The sequence below is a fragment of the Hoplias malabaricus genome, chromosome 17 (genome assembly GCF_029633855.1).
Source record: "Hoplias malabaricus isolate fHopMal1 chromosome 17, fHopMal1.hap1, whole genome shotgun sequence".
NCBI classification, from domain to species: Eukaryota; Metazoa; Chordata; class Actinopteri; order Characiformes; family Erythrinidae; genus Hoplias; species Hoplias malabaricus.
Window position 1 is genome coordinate 7820664 of NC_089816.1, and position 24442 is coordinate 7845105.

General features: G+C 39.7%; 3 protein-coding genes across 5 annotated transcripts in view; 1 reads left to right on the top strand and 2 right to left on the bottom strand.

Annotated features, from left to right (window-relative positions):
- Positions 1–5446: 5446 nt before the first annotated feature.
- fnta (farnesyltransferase, CAAX box, subunit alpha) lies at positions 5447–14686 on the bottom strand. The gene is made up of 10 exons (XM_066648860.1): positions 14601–14686; positions 13443–13667; positions 12123–12208; positions 11929–12043; positions 11706–11810; positions 11231–11357; positions 10120–10268; positions 9787–9849; positions 9205–9382; positions 5447–6087 (listed from the first exon to the last, which is right to left on the bottom strand). The coding sequence occupies exons 1-10, from the start codon at positions 14630–14632 to the stop codon at positions 5926–5928; spliced, it is 1242 nt and encodes a 413-aa protein (XP_066504957.1). The 5' UTR covers positions 14633–14686; the 3' UTR covers positions 5447–5925.
- Positions 14170–18475, top strand: lrp2bp (LRP2 binding protein). Of its 2 annotated transcripts, none has more exons than XM_066648861.1 (8): positions 14170–14423; positions 15483–15589; positions 15947–16060; positions 16697–16830; positions 16912–17017; positions 17243–17466; positions 17789–17954; positions 18257–18475. In XM_066648861.1, the coding sequence occupies exons 1-8, from the start codon at positions 14294–14296 to the stop codon at positions 18320–18322; spliced, it is 1047 nt and encodes a 348-aa protein (XP_066504958.1). In that variant the 5' UTR covers positions 14170–14293; the 3' UTR covers positions 18323–18475. The 2 variants fall into 2 exon arrangements, with proteins under 2 accessions (XP_066504958.1, XP_066504959.1); XM_066648862.1 differs by lacking the exon at positions 14170–14423 and adding an exon at positions 15264–15403.
- Positions 18476–19082: 607 nt separating this feature from the next.
- The window catches only part of snx25 (sorting nexin 25), a 45012-nt gene continuing 39652 nt past the window's right edge, over positions 19083–24442 (bottom strand). Inside the window, exons 16-19 of one of the 2 annotated variants that reach the window (XM_066648857.1) lie at positions 23860–23926; positions 22313–22494; positions 20126–20226; positions 19083–19695 (exon numbers count right to left, since the gene is read on the bottom strand). In XM_066648857.1, the coding sequence (XP_066504954.1) occupies positions 19630–19695; positions 20126–20226; positions 22313–22494; positions 23860–23926 (416 nt within the window). In that variant the 3' untranslated portion in view covers positions 19083–19629. The other variant, XM_066648859.1, reaches the window with a different exon arrangement.

Sequence of the window (24442 nt, forward strand, 5' to 3'; positions counted from 1 at the left end):
GACTGTCTGTGAGGAGTGTGGTGTGTTCTCACTGTGTCTGTGTGGGTTTCCTCCGGGTGACTGTCTGTGAGGAGTGTGGTGTGTTCTCACTGTGTCTGCGTGGGTTTCCTCAGGGTGACTGTCTGTGAAGAGTGTGGTGTGTTCTCCCTGTGTCTGCGTGGGTTTCCTCCGGGTGCTCCGGTTTCCTCCCACAGTCCAAAAACACACATTGGTTGGTGGATTGGTGACTCAAAAAAGTGTCCGTAGGTGTGAGTGTGTGAGTGAATGTGTGTGTGTGTTGCCCTGTGAAGGACCGGCGCCCCCTCCAGGGTGTGTTCCCACCTTGCACCCAATGATTCCAGGTAGGCTCTGGACCCACCGTGACCCTGAACTGGATAAGCGCTTACAGATAATGAATGAATGAATGAATGAATGAATGAATGAAATAATAACTGTTGTCTTTAAAACCACAAAGAGAACTTTGTTAAATCAAAACTCTACAGTTTCACAAACTCAAAAAAAAATGAACTGTTGAAGGAAACTGATTTGTTAAATTGCGTGTAACTTTAGAATACATTTTAAGATAGAATCACTCAATCCAGATTATTACTGAGCAAAAGGGTTTACAGTGAAGGGATGGGAAAGGAAGATCCAAGGTCAGAATCAGAAAGTCATTAGCATTCATTATCACTCCTTTAATACTTGCTCATTCTCACCTGAAGCTGATTGTGTTCCAGCTCGGCTTTAAACCAGGGATGACCTTTGTGACCCGTCACGTTGTACGTTTGGCTTGGGTGCCGGCTCCTGGCACACCCCGTAATTAATAATAGATAGGTGTGATTTAGAGACAGAGCATCAGAAATCATTTCCTATAGACCTCTTCTGATTAGTTTCTGCCTCATTTATTTTCATGTTCCTGCCATTTCCCTTGGTGGCTATATAAAGCTTCCTGAGATCTCCTTCTCTTCCCTCTCTCTCCTTTTCTCTCTCTCTCTCTCTTTATAATACTGCATATAAATGCAGGAACACTATTTTTGTGTATCCGTGGATGCAGGTTGAGGCTTTAGTGAGTTCTGGGAAATCAAGATATGAGCAGGAAAAGGAGGAAGAGATGATTCGACTCCATAATTTTCCATAAGAATTTAATTCTTGACAATATGGTACATACTATAGACGTAGCACTAAATTCTGAAGAACCAGAAGCAGAATAATTAAAGCACTGTTTAGGGGAGTATTAGGGTTTGTACGAGTTCTCAGGCCCCGGGCAAGCCTTGGGGGCATTCAGACAGGTGTCTGAAAATAAACAAACAGGTTCAAATGATTAGAGACTAAATCTACAGAGCAGAATACATAAGCCGGCTGTGTCAGTTCAGAGAGGGTCACGTATCAGCTGCAAGAATAAGCATACGTGAGAAATAGAAACATAGACAGATAGAGAGTGAGGAACTGTAGCCCATGTCTACTCACTCTTCAAGCATCTCTTTGGAGACGGTGTAGAGTTCCACACGAGTAATGAAGCGGTGGGCTCCAGGGGTCTCCAGATATACACACAAACACACACAGAGAAACTCCAGAAATAATCAGTGTCAAATGCGTCAGTTGTCCTGACACTTTCTTGAATCAAAATTCTGGCACATTCAAAAACTCATGATAGATTAGGACTGACAAGTTTGATGTGTTTCTCTGGGGTTTGTCAGCAAAATCCATAACCAATAAGTCTGAAATTTTAGATGGGTTTGTGTAGTGCTTTAAAAGAACATTTCCACATCTATTCATCCAGTTTATAGTTTATATTTACACATAATCAGCATTATTTCTGAGCGTAAGTCTTCCTCAGTTACCCATCCCTCTCAGTCTCATTTTCAGTGCTCCAGTGCTAAAGTAGCAAAGTCACATTTGCACACTGAGTATATCTTTCCTGGTCTGGGATACTTTGCGAATTGTGTGAAATTTGATTTCTCATGTCTTTCAAGATGAGTGCATGGGGTTTGTAGGATAAAGAGAATATTTCCTTCACTCCATCCAGACCTCTAAAACTCTGCATTCTTCACTTCTCTCTCACACTCTGAGTAACCTGGAAGTCTTTTCTCCAGCAACAAGCCAGTCAAGGTGTGCAAGCTTGTGTGGAATCAAAAACGAGACAGCATCTTCTCTTTGTTGGACAAGAAGGCCTGGCTTTGCTCTAATTCATCCCAAGGGTGTTCTATAAGGTTAAAGTCAGGTCAGGTGCAGGCTAGTCAATTACTTCCACACCAAGCAAGGTCCATGTTTTTATGGACCTTGCTTTGTGCACTTGTGTGCAGTCATGTTGGAACAGGAAGGGGCAGTCTCCAAACTGTCCCCACAAAGTTGAGCGCATGATTTAGATCTCGTTAGAGAATCTTGATGTGCTGAAGCATTAAAGGTTTATTTTACTGGATCTAAGAAGCCGAGTCCAACTCCTGAAAAACAAACCCACACCATAATCCCCCCTCCATCAATACTTACGCTTCGCACAAGGCAGTTAAACAAGTACTGTTCTCCTGGCAACCGCCAAACCCAGGCTCATCCATTGGATTGCCAGATGGAGAGGCATCATTCATCACTCCAGAGAACATGCAGCTGCTCGACTGTGGAAAACCATTTCATGAAGCTCTTTACGTACTCTCCTTGAGAAAATCTGAATGCATATGAAGTTTGGAGGTCTGTAGTGATTGACTCTGCAGAAAGTTAGCCACCTCTGCATCCACTGACACTTTTTACGTGGCATACCACTTTGTGGACGAGTTGCTGTCGTTCCCAGTAGTTCCACTTTGTTAAATAACAACTGACACGACTGGACTTGTTTCACAGGTGGCGTCCTATCACAGTACCACGCTGGAATTCAGGGACATCCTGAGAGCGACCCATTCTTTCACAAATGTTTGTAGAAGCAGTTGTCATGCCTAGGTTCTTGGTTTTATACACTTGAAAGTGATCGGAACACCTGAATTCAGTGATTAGGACAGGTGAGTGAATATTTTGGACAAAACTAGGAAAGATCATTATTTTCGAAGACAAAGATTAAGTCTACAGTGAAATGGTAGTATATTTTAGTGGTGATTAGACACAATCTTTATGCAGATGCACAAAACATTTTTCTTAATGTCAAGAGGGAAATGATAATCACAGTCTGATATTTGGGAGGGTCCCTGAGCTAACCTTGTTCTGTGTTGGAGGGGTTGTAATGGTGTGTCTTGATATTTTTCCTTATGCATGCATCCCAAATATACAAACCCTGGTCAAATCCTGCCTAATATCATTAAGTACCCAGATTTCAGGTGGTCTTTCAATATTTCTTGTTTTGAAAGAAAAAACATGCAGCATTACATCCGTCCTCATACTACATTTGAAAACATTCTATCGTTTTGCTCATAATTATTGTCCAGTTTTGTCTTTGGTCCAAGGCAATACTTCCTCAACAGCACAGTCTTTCCAGAATTCATTAGCCATGTAACCCTGATAATGAACTTGGTATATTACCCCTCAGCTCAGGCCAGCCTCCATTAGGATAGGCCTGAACTGATGAGAATGGATTAGACACAACATAAATTAGGGCCAACTATATCAATTCATTAGTCCCAGCCCCTCATAAAGGCCTAATGGGAGAGAAAGTGGCCTAAATCAAATATATTGCAGACATGGGGGTACTGACAAGACCAAAATAAAGCCCTGCACAAGTGCTGGATGAACTCATTTAGAATGTGTTCACTACTTAGCTCTGACAAACTCCTGTATGAGGAAGATGTGTGTACCTACAGTTGAGGACAGTTTATTTTTTGTTTATACTGTGATCTTGGCCTTGTAATGTTGCTGACTTTAGAGGGTCATAGATTAGACCTGATATATTTATAAACAGAATATACAGCAGTAATCTGTAGAGGTTCTTGTACTGGTGTCTACTGTAGACAGCAGTACAGCTATAATATATATATACACCGTAAATGAGCCTCTACAAATTACTGCTGTATATTATGTTTATAAATATATCAGGTCTAACCTATGACCCTCTAAAGTCAGCAACATTTTCTTAATATGCTGTGATTTATACTGCAGTTGAAGCATGCTGCGATATTAAATAACAAACATTAATAATGACACATTTTAACAGTTCTATGAATATAACAGATGTGATGTGTGACTGTATTAAAAGGGAAACTAATATTCTAAATTATTATTCATTTGAATTGAACTAAAATATTTATTCACTGATCATATTGGGGGGCGGCACGGTAGCGTCGCAGTCACACAGCTCCAGGGACCGTTTCCTCCGGGTGACTGTCTGCGAGGAGTGTGGTGTGTTCTCCCTGTGTCTGCGTGGGTTTCCTCCGGGTGACTGTCTGCGAGGAGTGTGGTGTGTTCGCCACGTGTCTGCGTGGGTTTCCTCCGGGTGACTGTCTGTGAGGAGTGTGGTGTGTTCTCCCCGTGTCTGCGTGGGTTTCCTCCGGGTGACTGTCTGTGAGGAGTGTGGTGTGTTCTCCCCATGTCTGCGTGGGTTTCCTCCGTGTGACTGTCTGCGAGGAGTGTGGTGTGTTCTTCCCGTGTCTGCGTGGGTTTCCCCCGGGTGACTGTCTGCGAGGAGTGTGGTGTGTTCTTCCCGTGTCTGCGTGGGTTTCCCCCGGGTGACTGTCTGCGAGGAGTGTGGTGTGTACTCCCTGTGTCCGCGTGGGTTTCCTCCGGGTGCTCCGGTTTCCTCCCACAGTCCAAAAACATTTTGGTAGGTGGATTGGCGACTCAAAAGTGTCCGTAGGTGTGTGTGTTGCCCTGTGAAGGACTGGCGCCCCCTCCAGTGTGTATTCCCGCCTTGCGCCCAATGATTCCAGGTAGGCTCTGGACCCACCGCAACCCTGAACTGGATAATCGCTTACAGATAATGAATGAATGATCATATTGGACAGTAAAAAAAAGACCTAAATTTGTGATGAATATATATTTTACTTTTTTTTTTTTTACTGTCCAATATGTTGACTTTCTGTGAGGAGTTTGGTATGTTCTCCCTGTGGGTTTCCTCCCCCGATCCAAAACTCAAAAGTGTCCATATGTGTGAGTGTGTGTGTCGCCCTGTGAAGGACTGGTGATTCCGAATAGAGCCCAGACCCACCGCGACCACACACACATATGTCTCAAGTCTTGTGAAAATATTTTCGCACAGATCAAAAAAAACACAGAAATGTAACACCCCCCCCCCCCAGATCAATTAAAGAAGTTGGATATCCTTCACATTTCTTTCTCAAACTGATCCCACCTGCTGTTAGTTCAACTAAACAATCATGGTAAGGTTTAGTAATTTGGACACATGCTCAGATAATGAACACAGAGACATGGTCAGGGTGGTGCTGTCTTGTAAAAAAGATACAATCACATTTAAAATGGAAGTTTCACGATTCGTGTGGATGGGGATGGATAAAGGATGTAATTGTAAAATGATATCTCCAGTTCACTTGGTGTTAACTATTTTTTATTGTAAGCATACAAAAAACAACAACAAAAAAACAACACAGTTAGAGCAATGCAGTTTCTGTAACACTATCTAGAGAGTGTTTTGGCAACAATGTTTTGTCTAGATTTGCAGCTGAGTTACATATTTGTACAGTTCCTTTTGCTAAATGACTTTCCTGCCCCAGAGATTGGACACAGATCATAGAGTGCTGTGACTGAGAGCTGTTATCTGCTGGTTTGAATTCCCAAACACTTCTAACGCCTCTTTGTACATAATCAGTTTCAAATTGATAGTAAACTAAGACTGTTTCACTGCAGTCTTTTGAGTCTTGTCACATGACTACATAGAGGTTACTCAGCCTTTCTTTCCACTTGCAAGAGCTACGTTATGGAATTTACCAATGTGGTAAGACCAGACAGCACATATACACCGAGTCCTCCCAGGGTCAGTTACATATGTCGTTCACTTGCTCTCTTGTCTTCCTTTTCTCAGTGGCTGTTGGCGTTCTCCTGTTGCTCCATAGGGGCAGGGTTGGAGGAGGGTGGAGATGGGGTCTCAGCTGAACCGTACTTGCTCTGAAGGGAGCGGGCCACATAGCACCAGTATTCCTCACGAATACTGTCCTTCTCCTGGGCAAGCAGCTCACACAGCTAAAAGAAATAAAGGGGGAATATTTACAATAATAAAATTGATAATAATACTATTTAGGTACCTGCTAGTTAATTAAATAGTCAAATGAAGAGTGTACTACACACCAAATCTTACATAAGAATCTGATAAAATCCTCCTCAATTGACATATCAGACTAATACATAGCAGTAAGCAATAATGAAAACGGGTGGCACGGTGGCGCAGCAGGTAGTGTCGCAGTCACACAGCTCCAGGGACCTGGAGGTTGTGGGTTCGATTCCCGCTCTGGGTGACTGTCTGTGAGGAGTGCTGTGAGGACTGTCTGTGAGGAGTGCTGTGAGGTGTGTTCTCCCTGTGTCTGTGTGGGTTTCCTCCGGGTGACGGTCTGTGAGGAGTGTGGTTTGTTCTCCCTGTGTCTACATGGGTTTCCTCACATTGGTAGGTGGGGATTGGTGACTCAAAAGTGTCCGTAGGTGCAAGTGTGTGAGTGAATGTGTGTGTGTCTGTGTTGCGCTGTGAAAGACTGGCGCCCCCTCCAGGGTGTATTCCCGCCTTGCGCCCAATGATTCCAGGTAGGCTCTGGACCCACCGTGACCCTGAACTGGATAAGCGCTTACAGATGAATGAATAATGAAAACTGTAATCAAGGAATAAAGTCACTTTCCACTCAAAAGTGTATCCCACAAAACATACATTAACTGATTATATATAGTAAAGCAATTTTCATATATATTTTTAAAATCAGTAAATGAGCAATAAATAGAAGCAGAATGCCATGGAAAGCAGTCTCTTTATTGAGGTGAGTGATGCGAACATCTCGCTAACTCTGATTGGTTGTGGCAGACCTGACGTTAAAACAAGCTAAACTGAGTCCCGCCTATTTACAATCTAAAAGAAGAATGCAGTGGGGGGAGGAAAAAAATAAAAATAATAATTTAAATCTCTCTCAAAACAGAAAAGACTGGGTCACTGTCTCTGGACCATGGTCAGAAATGTATGTAAATGAGTGGATAGTGTCTTTAACACCCATTAAGGTGTAGATACATAAGAGTTTAAATTAGGATTAGGATTGTGTGTCATTTCGTATAATCACACATTGGTATGAAACGTGCTTTCTTCAGCGCAAATGTGAACAGGTTTACAAAAAGTAGAAGGAAATCAAGTAATTAACTACTTAACAAATGCCACAAGGGCAATAAAATCACTGATGGGTGAATATTGATATCAGTATAAAACATTCCCCTTTATCATTTCCCAGAGCACCAGCAGAGAGGTCAGCCCTATCTTTGAGATGACATTTTCCAGACAAGAAAAGAGCTTGGTTTGTAGCATTCCTGAGGGAAAACTAGACATCTGTGTGGCAGTAAAAGCCTTTTAGCTTCTAAAAGAGGTATCCTGCTGCTAACGATTGTCAATATTCAGTATTTCATACTCTATCTAAAAAGGTCACTAGTTCTGTGCTGCTGTAGATCCTGTTTTCCATAACAGAATTCCTCAACCAAGAAAAGCCGTTGTTGTGCTTTGCTGTATCTTTGTGTGTGCACGCTTTCTTAGTATCATGTTTCCTCTATTTTACAGTAATCGAATTCTTTGCTCTTGTTGTTGAGAACATTTTTTTTGCCTCTTTACCATGGGAAAAGACCCACATTATACTCCATCTCTCTGTGAATTGGAACAGTTTAAATGCTGCTGAAATATGTATCTGCAGTGTCATATCACTCTGCATGGGGTGGGGGGAAGCAGAAATCAAGCAGGGCTTCTGTCCCCAAACTCCAATCATCCACATCATCATGACAACCCAGTGTAGCAGATAGTGCTCTGAAACCTCATTAACCCAACCACAGAAGCCACATATTCATCCAACACACACCCTGCCACTCAAACAGCACACCGCAGCCAACGCTGGATTATATGAGAGAGGAAAAAGAGAGGGAGAGGGAAAGAGCAGGATGGAGCGTTCCGAAGAGGAAGAGGTGGAATACATCAGTATTAATGAACACAGAGCAAGAGCGCTTCTCACATTCTTCTTTCCCCTTCCTTCCTTTGCGCTGTGTACAGATTGTTCATTGTTCCTGATCAATCATTTAGCAATCTGTCCACAGGTTAATATTTCAGCATCTCCAGCAAAATATTGGTCTTTCAATTCCGACTCCAATTGCCTTTGATCAGAATGGAAACAGGTCTGAAGAGGAATTTCATATGGATTGTCGGCTTGTGAAACGGCCTGATGAAATATGTATGGCTTTTGGTAAATCGAGTTATCAAAGAGAAATAAAATATCCTGTTAAATTTTAAAAACATATCAAAGACAACTCGATCAAAACCTAGAGAAGGTTCTTCTTTCAAGAAGGCAAGCGGTTGTAATATTCTGTCGCATAGCATGCCTTCCGTTCTATAGATCTGCAATTCCGTGAGTAAATCTAATCCTCTCTAATATAAAATTCCTTTTATGTGGTTCTCCCAGTCACCTCTCAGACATTATAATAGTGCTCTGTTCATGTCAGTGATTAAATGATCTGATCCCTGTGGAGAAAGACTATCAAATTGAATGTGCTATTTTTCCTTTTGTGTCGAGCTACGAGGAGGCTTTCTTTAATTTTTTACTTGATTAAACAAAGCATTATAAATTCTTCAGATGTACCCTTTGTGTCAGAATCATTTAGCCCAGAGCCACAAGTTTGGAGCAACTGCTGTGTATTGTACCCAAGCAATAAAATAACAGAGCAAAATCTTTATTAATGTCCTTGGTTCCAGTAACAACAAGCTATACTCTTGAACTTACAGCATCAGTAAACCACCATTTCTTCCTCTGTACCATCTTTTCAGATATTATTTTCGCCTCTTATCCACACTACAGGTGTCCATTCAGAGAAAACACACTGCCCTCTTGTCCCCAAATATTTAGCCACAAAACCTGACTTCAAACCTCAAGTCACTAGATGTTGACTGAGTGAAAATGACACTGAAGACACTTACAAAGACAATAACCAGGAGTTGATGCAACACCAGTCTTTACTATCGATCCCTCAGAGTTTCTAAGCAGACATTCGTTTACGTTTTGTTCTGTAAAATAATCTGTACTGCAAACTGAAATAAATCTGAATAAGCAATGAGTTAACAAACCCCTCGGTGCTCACCTCCAAGGCCTTGCTAAGTGTCTCAGACCGGTTGTAATTGCTGTTGTTGGTCTCGAGTGCATCCTCATAGAAATCCACCAAGAACCCAAGCAGGTATGGAGAACAGAACATCTCCCTCAGCTCCAAAACCTGCTCCAACAGCCCAGGATACGACGACAGCCCTGTAGCCTGTAGAATCCTACCCCGACGCACAGGGGGAGACAACAGAGCTTAACACCCGGTACGTAGTAAACTATTAAATGTACGGTGTGTTTTTAATCCATCTGGCATGTGTAGGGTGATCAGTAGTGAGATTCTAAAATTAATCTTAAGTAAATATTCAAACAAGTAAAAGACGAGCGGATTTAATTACTGTGAGATTCTCTTTTCTTTTATTAAGACAAACAAGAATATGTCATGTTCTAAAACAGGAAACTGCGGGCTAATCTTAAGCGTATTCTTACAGCGCCATCTCCTGTTTAAGAAAGGTATTATACTTATGATTTAAACAATTGGTAAATTGGTAATCATTATTTTTATTTAAATTACTTAAGAAATATAATTATAACTTAAAAAATTAAGTAAAAACGCATTGACACATACCCTTTCAGATAGTTCCAGGCACTTTCGTTGTGGGGTGCTTTCTTTATTTGTTTAATGCTGTACCTTTTAAGGGAAAGAAATTAAAAGAGAAAGAAAAATAATCAGCAGCTTTAAATGTTAAATACAGACCCTTTCAGCTACACTGACCTATTGTAAATCTACAATCAAAGACTGCAGTCCATTCTGCCCCCATTCTCCCTGTTCTGTATGGTTAGTAACCCCTCAGGACCACCATTTGGGTGGTGGCTCATTCTCAGGGCTGTGTTGTGGTGGTAGGAGTAGATCAGACACAGCAGAGCTGCTACAGCTTTTTATTTTCCAGTTTCTACTCACTGTATTTCTCTCTCCAGTATTTCAGGAGGCGAGTAAGTAGAGGTGTGGCTGATGACGTAATGCCTTTGGTTCCAGGCTGAATTATTCCTCACATCTTCCTCCAGCAACTCCTCAACATACTCCAGCTCACCGTCCCACAGGTTATACTCCTGAAAAGACACAAACAGGTCAACTGTAACATATCAACTTTGTTCCCACTTCATATTCATTTCTCAACAGCGTACACTCCAATATAACTAAAGTACAGTATGTTACTGTGCATTACAGAACCTGTGGCCAAGCTCCTGAAATGAGTTCAGACATTTAAAAGACTACAAATAAGCAATCTTGTTAGAACAGTTGATGTGTACAGTCTTTAATGGGAATGTTTTGCATATAATTATAGGGACTGCTTGAAGCCACACTAACATTTTACGAGTACAGAATTCTCCTAAACTAAGAGAAGCCAAAGCTGAAATGGAAGAAATGGGATCTTTACACCAATAGACCACTCCACATAGTGAAAACGAGGAAAACCATAGGCAAAACATCAGCAAAACTTTATCTGGTAACACAGTAACTAACATAAAACGATTCACACCTCCTGGCGGTCACCAAGGATCTGTATGAGAACCCTGCACCAAGCAAAACAAACTTCTGATAAGTCTGCTGCACTACAATATACGATAATCTAAGCAGCCCAAGCTATAAGGAAAGAGAAGCAGATGCAACTGTTTGATTTACTTTTGCTCCAGTAAATCCGCTGCTGATACATGACTCGCAGTCAAGAACAAAGTCCCTGAGCAACCTAATTTGCTGAAGTTGAACAAGAAGTTTGGGTTTATTCAACTTTGATCATGTCAATGTAGAAAATCCAAATCCAAAAAAGTATAAATCAATTAAAACCTCAAAAACACTTCAAAATCGACTTCTGTCTGACATTGATATGTACACTGTAATACAGCAGATGGAGTAGGGAGTCTTTTGAGATTAAGCCCCAAAAAAAAAAAAAAAGAATCAGATAACCAATTTCTAATCGAGAGAGGCATTCACCAATTACTGGTCGTGTGCAATACAGAAAAAAGGTAGTATACTGCTGGTTTGCTGTGAGTGAGTTCATGTGGACCTTTACCTGAATGACCCATTGTCTGTGCTGCCATGCGTGGTAGTTCTTGGCATCCTGACTGAGGATCTCTGCTATGAACTGCAGCTCTTCAGATGGATCATTAAGCCACTCAACTACCATGCGTCTGTGATGCCTTCAGCCAAAGACAGAGGTCACAGTCAGAACCGAATAGCTGCGAGAGTACTGACAGCTTTTAAACAATCGACTGCAAAATCAGTGCAACAAACACTGTGTGTCGGGGCGGACACTAACTGCATGCTTACTACACAGTTGTTATGTTATTATCAAACATACAAAACAATATTAACACAATCACAATGTTCAGTATGTAATCGACTACTTTCTGAAGATTATCTCGCAAAAAAATTCATTCTGGCTGCCTGTGGGTCATAAAATCTCACATCATCATCATCATCATCATCATGGAAATAACAACATCAGGAAACAGGCCCTTTAAATTATGGGTGCAATGGTGCATTACCAGACTTGGTAGTTCTTGGGCTGGTCTTCTATTATAGCTGTGATATATCTCATTTCTTCTCTAAGATCCTTCTGCAAAGCCTGCAGCAAAATTCTCCGATAGTGCCTACAGACAGAACCCCAACATATAATATACAGCACAAACATGTTTCCCTTAAACAAAATCATCATTCTTATGTCTACATCAGCATTTGTTTCACAGTACATAAAGGTCATAAACTCACCAAACAGTGTAATTTGCTGCATTCAGGTCAATGGCTTCAGATGTCAGTGAAAATGCTCTCTCACTTTTCTCATCATTCTTCAGCAATGCTCTGAAGTAGTCATACACATCTCTGACTGTAAAGGACAGAGCTCCAGAGGTAAGACAATTATCTATTTGATCAGGATGGTAGGTTTAAGCTTAAGTTATACTTACATCTGTCTGAATAGGCTATTTTCACTACGGGGTTGGGCCCATCATCCTGCGGAACAGGTTCTAGATCGGCCCATTCTTTCCTGTCCCTTTAGAAATAAAACATAGTAACTTAGCGTGTGTGTATTATATAACCAAAGCATATATGGATATAACCATGTTTTTTTTCCTGATTTCAGGGGTAAAAAGTATGTAGCGTTTTATTGGCTCCCCACCGTTTTAAAATAAATTTTACTTGCTTGTATTCAGCCATGGGAATTTCAGTGAGGTCAGGTACCGACCGGCTGATGATAACAAACACTACTCCGACTCATCCCAAAAAGAATCTCAAATGGCTGCGCTTCCTATGTTAGGGTAAGAAAATAGTCCACAACCAAATGGGACACTAAATATTAAACAGGGAGTCGTATACAACATGGGTGAAATTCAACTGAACTACCCCATGAACTACATAGTGCACTACTTAATTGTGTTTTATGTTGTATTACATATAACATGTGTGTGTTTATTATTATTATTTATTTAATTTGTGTGTGGCGGCACGGTGGCGCAGCAGGTAGTGTCGCAGTCACACAGCTCCAGGGACCTGGAGGTTGTGGGTTCAATTCCCACTCCAGGTGACTGTCTGTGAGGAGTGTGGTGTGTTCTCCCAGTGTCCGCGTGGGTTTCCTCCGGGTGCGGTCCGGTTTCCTCCCACAGTCCAAAAGGTGGATTGGTGACTCAAAAGTGTCCGTAGGTGTGAGTGAATGTGTGTGTGTGTGTGTGAGTGTGAGTGTGTGTGTTGCCCTGTGAAGGACTGGCGCCCCCTCCAGGGTGTATTCCTGCCTCGCGCCCAATGATTCCAGGTAGGCTCTGGACCCACCGCGACCCTGAACTGGATAAGGGTTACAGATAATGAATGAATGAATGAATATTTTGTGTGTGTGTGATTTATCTTTCATAAAATCAACCTGCCAAGGGACTGCTGATGTAAATTAGCCATTCGGCTAAATCTGGCATATTTATATTATGAAATAATGATGTTGAATAACGTATACTGCCCCTATAATTTAAATAAACAAATAACAAATAACTAAGGGAGTATGCTGTTATTTGAAATACACTCCTGATTTTACCATTCAAAGCGCAACAGAACCGCGGCTAAAAAGATTAGCTTCAGAAATGTCAAACGCTTTACAAAGAGCTTAAATAACACACTAGTCTGTTAGAGCTGTACGCAATCATTTCTGTATTTAAGTCTTAGGAACTTTAAATGGATAATTAGCCATATTACAATCATGAAGCTGAAAGGCTAAGCTAGCGCCCAGTGACAAGAGTGTTTACCTGTAAAAGACATATCCTCCTCTCGGCGGCTCCTCGTCCTCCATATCCGCTTCTCCCTCCACATTATCCACGCTCTCCTTTTCCTCCTCCAGCGCCTCAGGCACAGAGTTCGCAGTTTCTTCCATGTCTTCGACTGATGACATTTTGAAACAGACTTCGTTCACTATCTCAGTCAGTGGAGAACGTTGTGCTGCATCTGACAGTAAGCAGACCGCCGAGGCGTTGCTTCAAAATAAAAGTCATGTTTTCCTGATGTGAGAAACTTATAGTTTATACATATTAAATGCACGACGTAACATATATTTGTTCAAATTTAAGAAAGTCGCATTACTGAGTCAAAAATATTTTATTTTTAAATCATTCTAAAATACTTCTGATGCAAACAAATATTCATTTAATCGCCAGAGTTGCCAGATTTGTTGTATTTTGGACCATATAAGACACATACGTACCCAAAAAAAGTGGACTATTCATCTAGAGAAGGAGAGAATCACTTCTGATGGGGCTTTTTTCAGAAATTATATTAAAATAAATAACACTAATATATATATATATATATTTTTTTTTCCATATATATATATATATATATATATATATATATATATATATATATATATATATATATAAACGGGAAAACATTGTATTTCCATGTGGAAATACAAAGTTTTCTTGTTCCCTGTAAAACAGAATTGAAAGCGTCGCTATGGCAGCGGTCGCCGCGGAGATCTCCAAAAGCTTGTGTGTCATGAAATCTGATTAAAGAGCACGGGCTTCTTTTGTGTTTTGTGTTGTCAGCAACGTGGATCTCCACCCGGCAAATCTCAAGGCATGTCCTGAATCTGTGAAGCCGAATGGGCTCCTCTAAGCTTGACTGGGAAACTGAATCTCTGCAGGGACTGTGCCCTACTGCCAGAGTCCTGAGTACCGTTACTGATGTTTACCAGGACCGAGTGGAGGGGTTCAGTCTCGACCCACAGTCAGGTAACTTAATCACATACGTGTTTAATAATGAAATATATAATTATTATATTATTAGTAAATACTAGTTCAAGTAATAGTTGAATTCTGGCTTTGAGAAAATACTCAGATTTAATAATTTGAATAAACGCTGTTTTTTTCCAGATCAAGTGAAAAAAATGTAAGTTGTCAGGAACCTACCTGGAATCACTGGGCACAAACCAGGAACACATCCTGGATGTCTGGCACTTAATCAAAAAGCTAATTATGATTGTATAATTCTCCTCTACTTGATCTAGAGAGAAAAAAACATGTAATTTATTCAAATAATAAAATTTTATTTGCTGGAGATATGTTCAGCTATAAGTATTTTGTCTAGGGTGACCAGATCTGAGATGGTGAAAAAGAGGACACGTCTCCGGGGGAGGGGTGATGAGGTCACGCCCCGTTGTATGCTTAGCTGAACCTATGTATGCTTTTAGGTCCTTTACACCTTTATTTGCTACACAAAACATGGGAATTTCTTTTTTAATTCATCCGAGAACTTACATTTACGTTTCGGCATAGCTGCTCGAGATGAGGGTGGGTACATGAGCTTTGCCTGACGTAAACAAGGACTACTGACGTGCAGACTGACCAATTAAATGTTTACAGAGATTATCGACCAATAACGGTAGCGCTACAGTCAGACTGTCCAATCAGAAGATTTTAGGCTATTTCACCACGCCCCCTTCTCACTTAAGCGAACCAATCGGAGTAGGGGAGGGCGGGACTAGTTTGTGAACGAAACACTTCTCGAAGTTCTATGTAAGCTCTAGAAAAACAAAATGCCGGACATTTGTGAAGTTCCGCCCGGACATTTTTTTTAAGTCTGAAAAAGAGGACATGTCCGGGTAAAAGAGGACGTCTGGTCACCCTACTTTTGTCTCATATCCATGTTTTGTTTATTAGCTATGAAATAAGAAATCCATACTCTATTGATGATTCCATAATTTATTCCAAGGGTAATATACAGTTGAATTATTTTAAAATGTCATTATTGTGGTAATTGTCCATGCCTAACTTGAATATATTCGCAACCAGAAAGCCTGGCCACTCTGGTGGAAAAGGCTGAAAAGCTGCTGAAGACCAGGGCAGAGACAGGAGACACACAGGCCACTTTCCTGCTTGGACAACTCTACTATGAGGAGGTAATGTTAGAGCATTTCAGCCCCAAATCTTCCCTTAATGTCAAGTTATAAAAATAAAACATATGTTGTAAAGATGTACCTAAAATGCAACACAGAGTATATAGTGGATAACAAACTAAATGCCAGTCTTTGTTGAAATATAATGGTTTGGATTTTCAGACATACTTTAAAACATAACCTAAAACTAACAATTGAATCAAGTCTCTTAAGACGGCGGGACCACCACACTGCACCAAACTTCAGCCCTCCAGGATGGGCGAGGATGACCCCTGCTGTCTATACTGTATTAGGCCATTAACAGTCCATGCTGGTCTTTGTCATTTGTGTCAGTTTGTGATGACTGTTCTTATACTGCAGGGACACTATACAGAAGCAGAGGCTGTTTTTGATAGCATTAAGGACAGAGAACCTCGGGCCCTCTACCAGCTGGCTGTAATGTACTACGATGGCCTTGTTACAACAGCAGACCAAGTAAGATCTCTTTGAACTGTGATTTCCCAGAAGAGTTCTAAAGCAAAGGATTACAGGATTGATGTCATTCCAAGTCACTGGACATGACCTTACTGTGGTGAAGGGTATTATCTGTGACCTCAGCTGGAGAAACCACATCATACTCTACCTTATCACTTTAGATATCCTTAACCATGGTAGTAGACAGCCTCAAGTGACTTCATTCTTTTATAAGTTAGTTATAATACAGTCGTGAAATTTAAGCTATTAACAGCTTTAGAAATATTACTGATTTTTTATTTTTTTTTAAATGACCAAATTGGTTGATTAATATTCTTTTTTCTAATGAGAGTACCCTAAGCTGACAACAAAGACACAGCTTAAGCCATTTCAAACCAAAATAATCTCTTTATTCACATGTTTGTGCCTAAACTTACTGGAAAATAATGCACCTGATTCCCATTATTATTTTTGGGCATCAATGCCTACTAGGGGACAAACATAGTGTACTTGGAATAATAAGAGTCATAGGGCAAGACCCCTAAAGCTGAATGTGTCTAATACTGGTTTGGTTAAACTAATTAATGTTATTAAGTTTGATATAAATGCATGGGGGACTGGATTACAGCTGACCGTCTCCTGATGTGTCTGAAACAGAGTAAAGCAGTGGACTACATGAAGAGAGTAGCAGAGTGGGATGAAGGCTGTCTAAGATACACAGCACTGTATAACCTGGGCAGAGTCTACCTGGAGGGTTTCGGAGTTCAGGCATCCAAGTCAGAGGCAGAGAGGTGAGCCAGAGTGTCAAGAGAGTATCTGATCTATAACACGTCTCTTTCGGAGCCTTAAGGAAATTCTTTCTAATTCTGCAGGTACTGGCTCATGGCGGCAAATGATGGAAACCCCAACGCCAGCGTCCAAGCTCAGTGCTCTCTCGGCATGTTCTACTCCAACCATGAAACACAGGATCTCAAACAGGTACAAGAGCATTCTAGGAAAACGGAAAGCCTCCAGCTACTGGAATGTGTAAAAGTGAAACCGTGTTCTCTGGAGTTATAAAGTGCCATTAAATACAGTTTGGGATGAGCTGCAGTGGCTTCTGTAGTCCAGAATTAACCACCCAACATGATTGCTTTATCTCAGTAATGTTCCAATATCTAATGTCCATATATAAAAATGTGGCTTGTGACTTTGTGATCCTAGGCGTACTTCTGGCACTCAGAGGCTTGTGGTAATGGCAGTCTGGAGTCCCAGGGGGCACTGGGAGTTATGTATCTGTATGGCTATGGTGTGTGTAAGGATCTGCAGGCTGCTCTGTACTGCTTGAAGGAAGCTGCAGAGAGGGGCAACGTCTACGCTCAGAGCCATCTCACAGCCTATTACTACCGTCAGAAACTCTACTCCAGAGCAGCAGCTCTGGCTAAGAGGTAATCAGAAGTCCTATTTAATTTAAAATGTAAATAATTTAGAAATTAAAATGCAAAACTTTAAGCAAAGGGATAGTAAAAGGCGTTTACATGGTTTGTTAAAATTAAGACAGAGTAACACAATTATATTGATAATTAATAAAGAAACTTGGTAATATTCATAACACATCACCTATAAATTCTGTTATGTTTAAATGTTCTTATTTTCAAATTGTTGATGCATTCAGCATTTTCTAAGTTTCATTTTTAGACTTTTTATTGTTGTCATTTGATTATAAAGTCAGTTCTAATAAAGAAAGTAATTCATGTTGTTTCATTGCAGAATCTGTGGATATGAAGACATCAATGGCATAGCAAAATGCACAGGCTGCCTCCCCGAGTACATCAGTAAAGGCATTGCTATTGCTTGCTTCTACTATGCTCGCTGTCTACAGCTGGGCAGAGGACTTCCACAGAACAGAGAGAAAGCAGAACACTTTTACCAAAAGGTATTCACCCAGCAGGAATGCTTACAAACTGCAAAGCCGAACAAAGCTGCTTGATTTTTCATCTCATCTGTGTTAGGTTTTACAGAAAATAAAATGTAAATAAAAATAGTCAATAATCATTTTCATGTGATAAACAATGACTCATTGCTGTTTTAAAATAATAGAGGTCTTAATTACACAATCAACAATTGAAAATAAGTGCCCAGACAGGTTTGTAGCCCATTGTTCCAAGCAATGCCAAGCTTTTTTGAGGTGCTGTTACTTTTATTGTTGCTGCAATTTTCTTGTACCCTTTCCCCCAGGCAGCCCTGATGAACCCAGAAGTGTGTAAGAAGCTGCAGATGGACATCACCTATGGTAGGGTGTGATGTTGAATGCTGCATCTGTCTTAAAAGATCCCTAATAAAGCCACCATGCTGGAGAATTCCCACTCACATCCATGTGTCTATCTGTAATTACAGTGAAACTTCTTTTCAAAGTTATTATATTAGCCACTGCCACAAATGTACATATTCCAAATATTCAACAAGTACTTCTAGAACACAAAAATTAAACCACATTAAGTACAGATCTACTGCAGTTTCCTGGTGCATTTTTGTCTGCTCCAGTTTGTTTGGCAAAAAAAAAAAAAAATAATAATAATAATAAGAAGAAGAAGAAGAAAATAAAAATACTCCTTTACACTTTCAAAATACAGGAGGTCCTTGGGTTACGCCAGTCCTGAGTTACGATGTTTCGTGGTTACGACACATCTCCCATTTACTGTATAAAGCCTTGTTTCGACTTTAGTGGTTATGCGTCGTAAAGTGAACTTAGAAGAATACACGGTTACGCGGCTCGGGACCGAGGAGGATAGGTGTTAGGATAAGATAAGTGCTTACAGTATGTTATTTACGTACAGTATGTACTTATGTTCCGACTTACACCGAAAATCGGTTTACGACGCGATGTAGGAAAGGATCAACGTCGTAAGTCGAGGACCCCCTGTAAATTGTCCAAATGCCCCAAATGTTTTTGTTCATTGTTATGAGCCTTTTGCTGTAAAATTTTCCAATTCTCCCCCAAACTCCTAATCAAGGCTAAAACGTCCACATTGTACAGTATGTGCAAAAACAGACAAGCAACACCTGTTCTTTTGCAATTTATTGCTTATAAATGCTCTAGTCTATTTTTGGTAAAAATAAAATCTATAATAATATCACAAATGAAATTGTCACAATAATTTTACATGACATATTTAACAAGTAAAAGCTTTCAAAATGATCACAATATGTACTGTACTGTAGGTAGGGAGGTTTAAGAGGTCCAGGTTTCCATTTTTTTTCTTAATAAGTAAATACAACACTCATTCCACGACTATTCACATTTTTTGACCTTACAAGGTCTAACAAAAAAAAAAAAAAAAAAAAGACAGACAAAAGTAAAGAAACCAAAACAAATAAAACTGGGCTGGTTGGCAGTAGACCTGGTGTGTAAATACAATCCAGCAAGAGAAAGAACAGATGGAGAAGACAAAGAGTGATGTCCATGAAGCCCCCTAATATGAGTGCTACTAAGTCAAGTATTTTCAGATAAATATTCAGGAATAAAACATATCCTTCCAGCACACTAAAATAAAATAAAAAAAACACAATGCAAATGTGGTCCTCCATCACGGTGTGGGTGTGTTGTTTGATCAGACCTGCTTTGTTTCTGCACTCAGCTCAGGGCAGAGTTCTTTTAGGAGCATCTCCAGAAGAATCTATAGAATAAGAGAAGTGAAGAGCATTTAAGAATGGAACAAACCTGTCAAGACCCATTAACTATGTTACAATACTGAACTTTTTTGGGTTAAAATTTTTTGGTTATTATAATATTGTGAATTTATTACATTACTGGGTTTGAAAAGCATCAATGACACTACAACTACAGCTACATTACCACTAGATGTCATTACAAACAAAGCCAAAGATAGTCCTTTCCATGAAATCAAAACAACCACTACCCCATAAAAAACATTTTCTCTGACAGAAATGAGGAGGAAATGTTAAAAACAGCTTTGTTTCTACGTTGTAAACACTGGAAGTTTGAATGCTCAACAATGAGGTGAAATAGCTCTACACCAAAAGAGAAATGAGAGTGGCAGCTGCATACAAGGCAAAACAGGAAGGCTAAGTTTAGCCTGGACTTACATAAAGGAGATGCTTGTTGGCACTGGCTTCCTGAAGTGCGTTGAAAATCTTAATTATTCCATACCTGGCATTTTGTTGTCCTACTAGATTCTGAAGTTCAACTGATTGACACAAATAAATAATAATAATAAAAAATAATAGAAATCATCATCATCATCATCATCATCATCATCCAACTGACTAAATTAATATTGGTGCAGAGAAAAATCCTTTAATTACAGCACTATGTAACTGCCATTTTGCTCAGATATGATCATAAATCACACAAAGGGTGAAAATAGACTCTGCATTTTCTATTCAGAACTAGTAGTAAATGTACTTTTAAATTCAATATTCTGTGAAGCGTGACCCTTCCTCTGAGAAACAAAGTGCTTTCTATTGTTCACACTCATCTAGCGCTACTGAAAATGAGGCCTGGGTGCTAAGAGCTCTGAAGTGGAACACTATTAGCCTCTGTGCTAATGCATAATCGCTGTGTGTGTGTGTGTGTGTGTGTGTGCGTGCGTGTCTGTGTCTATACGCACTGAAAGAATCAAAAACTAAAAGTAAGCTGCTCCACTAAAATAGATATACAGACACCTTTGTTTTAGTTGATTATATTGCCTTGACATCGTACTTATATCAACATACTGAAAAGTATTCAGCTGCCTAATTTAGAGCTAATCTAACCTAATCATTTTCACTAATCATAATTAATTCATGATACCTATTCAAATGCATCTTATAAACTGCAATAGACTACAACTCTGAAAATTAGCCCGGGGTTTTAATGGATAAAATAGCTCATGTTTACCAATATAAATTCACCATAGCATCGTGCTGACGCCATACATTAAGGAGTATTTGGTATAGTTCTCTCCTCTGGCGCCTCTAATTTCTTCAGGTCTGAGCACAGTGAGCGAGTTGAGGCAGATGATGTGAGAGATGTGAAGTGGAACAGTGTTATGGTGTGCAGCTGGGAGAATCTAATGCAGAACTGTGCATAATTATTGCACGTCTCTACACAGCAGAGAGTCTCTGAGGGCAACCATGTTTATAGAGGCCCCCAGACTGCCTTTAATTAAAACCACTGCCACGCCACGCAGGTAGCTGCATTTCACGTCAACTGTCTGACAATTGTGTGTCATTTAATACAAAACAGACTGGGGGCAAAAAAAGAAAAACCTTGTTTACTTTCACAGAAAAGGCAACAATACCTAGATTTAAAAGGGATACTACTGCATTTGTCAGCCTAATTTCCCTCTGCTATTTCACTAGTGTACAGTTGATTAATACAGACCATTATTTTAATGCACTTTCCCTTACTACTACTTATTGAAAAATATAAAACACAATGACTGGAAACATACCAATTAACGAAGTGGCTGAACTGAATCACAAATTGGTTTAGAGAATATCTGTAGACAGTCTTTTTAATGAATACTTTCAGAGATGGGACTAACTTCCCCAGATGGAAGTACTTAATGTACAAGATTGTGATTTTTTTATTCTCTTGAACTATTTGAATCAGTCTCCTTTATGGTACATCATAAAGAGGGGAATCAGACAACGTGGACCATGCAGTGTTGAGCAGCTTAAGTCTTGTATCAAGCAAGGGTGGGCAAATATTTCACTCATAGACGTGCAATAATATGAATTCTAATTTTTCCAATGACTAGAAAGTGAAATGAAAAGGAATAAAATCTAACACAGAGCCCAACATGCCTCTGTCTCAAAATGTTTGGAATGTGTTTCAGGCTTTTTTTGAAATTTGCTTATATTTATAAAAGGCATTCAGGTCGGTTTGTGAAAACATATTAAGTCTTTACTATAATTTTCCAATTAAAACAAAGTTCAAGGGAATAATAATAAAAAAATTGATTACACAATTCTTAATACAAACACTTTCAAAATTTGGATAAACCTCTATAAGAACAGCGTTTGTAACTTGGCCCATGTTGGTCTCATCTTAAAACAGGCACCGTTACAATGGCTGGTGTTTAAAAATGCACTGAATATTGTTATGTAATTCAAATGGATACAGGAGCTACCTAATGGCTTTGAGGCAACAAGTCTTCTGTACTTTTGTTTATACTGAGAAAACCCCTCAAAGATATTTTATTATTTTGGTCATCAGTGAATCAACAGACACAAAGCAGATAGCTTTAACATTCTTTAAATTTCTTTAAAACATTTTCAGTCTCTCACCTGGAATATTGTCCAGCAGTTTCTGCTGGGCTCTTTCCTTGGTCTCCTGACGCTCAGTATCAGAGCGAGATTTGTTATGGGGCGCCAGCTTCCCATTTGGCCAGAAGGTATCACGGAATATATTAATGTAGTAAACCATCATCTGCTCACTGAAAATCCAGTTTACTGTGTCTCTGATTTGCCTGCAGGGACAAGGCAGAAGAAACAATTACACAGACATTTATTTATTTTTTAGTTTTTTTAAATGGTGCATATTAAGGGACAGAATGGCATAAGTATGTATAACAAGAGAAGGCCCTCAGAATGATTCCAACTGTAGTATGTATGATATCATTAGGTTAATGCCATTATAAACATAGCACAAAAAGTAAGGAGAATTTCATCTTGATATGTCTCTGCATTGAGATCACCTCCAATAATGAGAAGCCTTGTTTTTCCAGTGAGGGAAATGCCGCCCCACACCGTCACAGAAAATAAGCTGTTTGGCATTGGCAGAGGAGATTTGGCAAATTTTTCATGGGCGCAACTAACATACTCAGCTCTACTACTCATCCCACAAAAGCATGTTCCTTACAAATATGGCATCATTTAAAAGGGATATTAACAGGCTTTTTAATGGTATAAGATTTATTGCCAAGAAGCATTGTTATAACAAAGAATTAACCTACCAAACACAAATGTCCTTACTTTTTGTTTTTACTATTTATATCATTAACCAGTAACTGTAAAATTCAAAACTGTACAGTTGTATACAATGAACCCAAAAACTGTATTTATTTATTTATTAATTGACTGATTGATTACCAAGGCATTGAATCAATTGGGTTACTTTATACTACTTTATATTACTTTATAGCTATTTCATCAAAAGTAGTAGTATCTGACATGCTGCAAAGTGCATTCAAATATGGCAATAGAAATATGTCATTTAATATTCATGTAAACAATTTGATCAAGACAGGCCTACTTGAAATGCTTGAAACAGTACACCATATTATTAAATTGGGTTCACACAGACATGGGCCATTTCTATTGACATATAGTAAACAAACTTATTTGTCCTTAAATATGGCACAATACACAGTGGTGGTGAATGAAACAGCGGTTATGGTCAGAGCAAAACAAACTGTCACACCATTCAGACTGGAGATATTTCTCCCTGTGACAGAAGCTTTAGAGCCTGGTGTACGATGTACCATGTAACCATGACATAGGGATATAATGACCTGATATCACAAGACTGAAAATACAGTGGATGAGGAGTAGAACATAATAACATTCTAATTATCCTCCTGAATTCTAAAGGCTTTTAGGTCAGCTATTCTTTGCATTTGCAGTCAGCAAAGACACTGCCCAGCCAAACCACAAGCGAGCCTGACTTATTGCAAATGACCACAATATTTATGTTGTCAGTGCTAGCAGTCCTTCACTGCTCTGTTAGCTGTTAGGCGATACTCTTAAAATGTCAGTAATACAATGTTTTCCATCCCTCAGCTGCCTTTGACTAGCTGCAAGAGGCTGAAGCAACGATAGACATTTGTGCTTACTTATTTATGGTCCGTCCAAATGTAACCTGAACTAGTGCAATTAGTGTCTTCCGTACCCACTTGAACACTGTTGAGAAAAGAACATAACATCATTATTTTCTGCAGAGAACATAATTCACACAACATGTATTTTTAATCACTGCACAAACAGACACATATATAGAGCTCCTGTTGGGAGAAAGAGTACTGAGTAGGCTGTAGATTACAGCCCAGCCCTATGGTGGAGCTGGCTTTCTCTTTCTGATGCTTCTGCCTCTCTCCGTCTCTGTTTGTTTCTTAGAGAGACTCAGGGGAGCAGTACCACAGTAACAACAGCTGCTCTCTAGAGATTCTGTTACCTCCCTAAAACAGTACAATGTTAAAACAATGAGTACAGACTGAACCTGAGAGAGTAAAATACATTTATAATGTCTGCTCAGGCATGACCTAGTACAACGTCAATGCAACTTTGGTGAATGCCAAAGTGATGAGCCAGCAAAGATAGCACTGATCAATTAGATATGCCCTATTATTAGAGGAGCAGAGTGGTCTGAGACTGAACTGCATCACGTACCACACACACACACACACACAACTGGGCAAA